The 1061-nt window shown below is 54.9% G+C and overlaps 1 protein-coding gene across 1 annotated transcript in view; it reads right to left on the reverse strand.

Moving 5' to 3' along the window:
* EMH_0024650 (uncharacterized protein) overlaps window positions 1–1061 on the reverse strand; it is a gene marked incomplete at both ends in the record, with an annotated part of 7643 nt that overhangs the window by 3191 nt on the left and 3391 nt on the right. Inside the window, one exon of the mRNA XM_013502328.1 lies at window positions 191–854. Within this exon, the coding sequence (XP_013357782.1) occupies window positions 191–854 (664 nt within the window). The remainder of the gene's footprint in view (window positions 1–190; window positions 855–1061) is intronic.

Here is a 1061-nt window from a genome sequence, read left to right on the forward strand (position 1 = left end):
GATACCGTAAACCCTAAACCCTAAACCCTCGATCCAGCAGCAAAAAACAAACTATCAATTCCTCAACCCTTGCCCACAAGTCCCCCGTAAACCTAAACCCTAAACCCTAAACCCTAAACCCTAGCCCCCAAACCCTAAACCCTAAACCCTAAACCCTAAACCCTAAACCCTAGGAGGTGTGTGGGGTTACCTTGGGCAGCAATCTATCGACAGCAGCACAGAAACCCTCCAGGGGGGGCAGAGACCGCCAGCTGGCGTTTGAGAGACAAACTAAGAGAGTGGGGAGATGCCCCGCTTCTAGCTGCTGCTGCATGCTGCTGCTGCTGCTGCTGCTGCTGCTGCTGCTGCTGCTGAAGATGCTGCTAAGCTGCTCCAGCAGCCTGCTGCTGCTGCAGCGCAGCCGCACCAGCCCCACAAGCAGCAGCAGCAGATCGGGCATTGAAGTGAAAGGCAAAGAGCCGCAGGATAACCACACAAGTTGCTGCTGCTGCTGCTGCTGCTGCTGCAGCTGCTGCTGCTGCTGCTGCTGCTGCAGGTGAAAAGCTACTAGCTGCACGCGTGCTGCTGCTGATGCAGCAGCAGATTGCTGCATCACTGCTGCTGCTTCTTCATACGCCACGGTATCATCTGTCTCCTTAGAACCAAGGGTTCCTGCTGCTGCTGCTGCTGCTGTTGCTGCTGCTGCTGCTGCTGCTGCTGCGGGTTCAGCTGGTGGTGCTGCTGCTGCTGCTGTAGGCAGCAGCAGCTGCTGCTCTGCTGCTGCAGGCAGCAGCAGCTGCTGCTCTGCTGCTGCTACAATGAGCGACCACTCCGAGTCCAGCAGCTCATAGTAAGCAGACGGCAGCAACGCATACCTGCAACAAAACCCTAAACCCTAAACCCTAAACCCTAAACCCTAAACCCTAAACCCTAAACCCTAAACCCTAAACCCCAGAAAGAGGTTTGTGGGCGTACTGTGCATCGATGGTGCGAAGGCGGCTCTTCGGGTGTTTAAACCCTAAACCCTAAACCCTAAACCCTAAAACCCTAAAACCCTAAAACCCTAAACCCTAAACCCTAAA

The sequence above is a fragment of the Eimeria mitis genome, genomic scaffold, assembly GCF_000499745.2.
Source record: "Eimeria mitis Houghton genomic scaffold, Emh_scaff887, whole genome shotgun sequence".
Lineage (NCBI taxonomy): Eukaryota > Apicomplexa > Conoidasida > Eucoccidiorida > Eimeriidae > Eimeria > Eimeria mitis.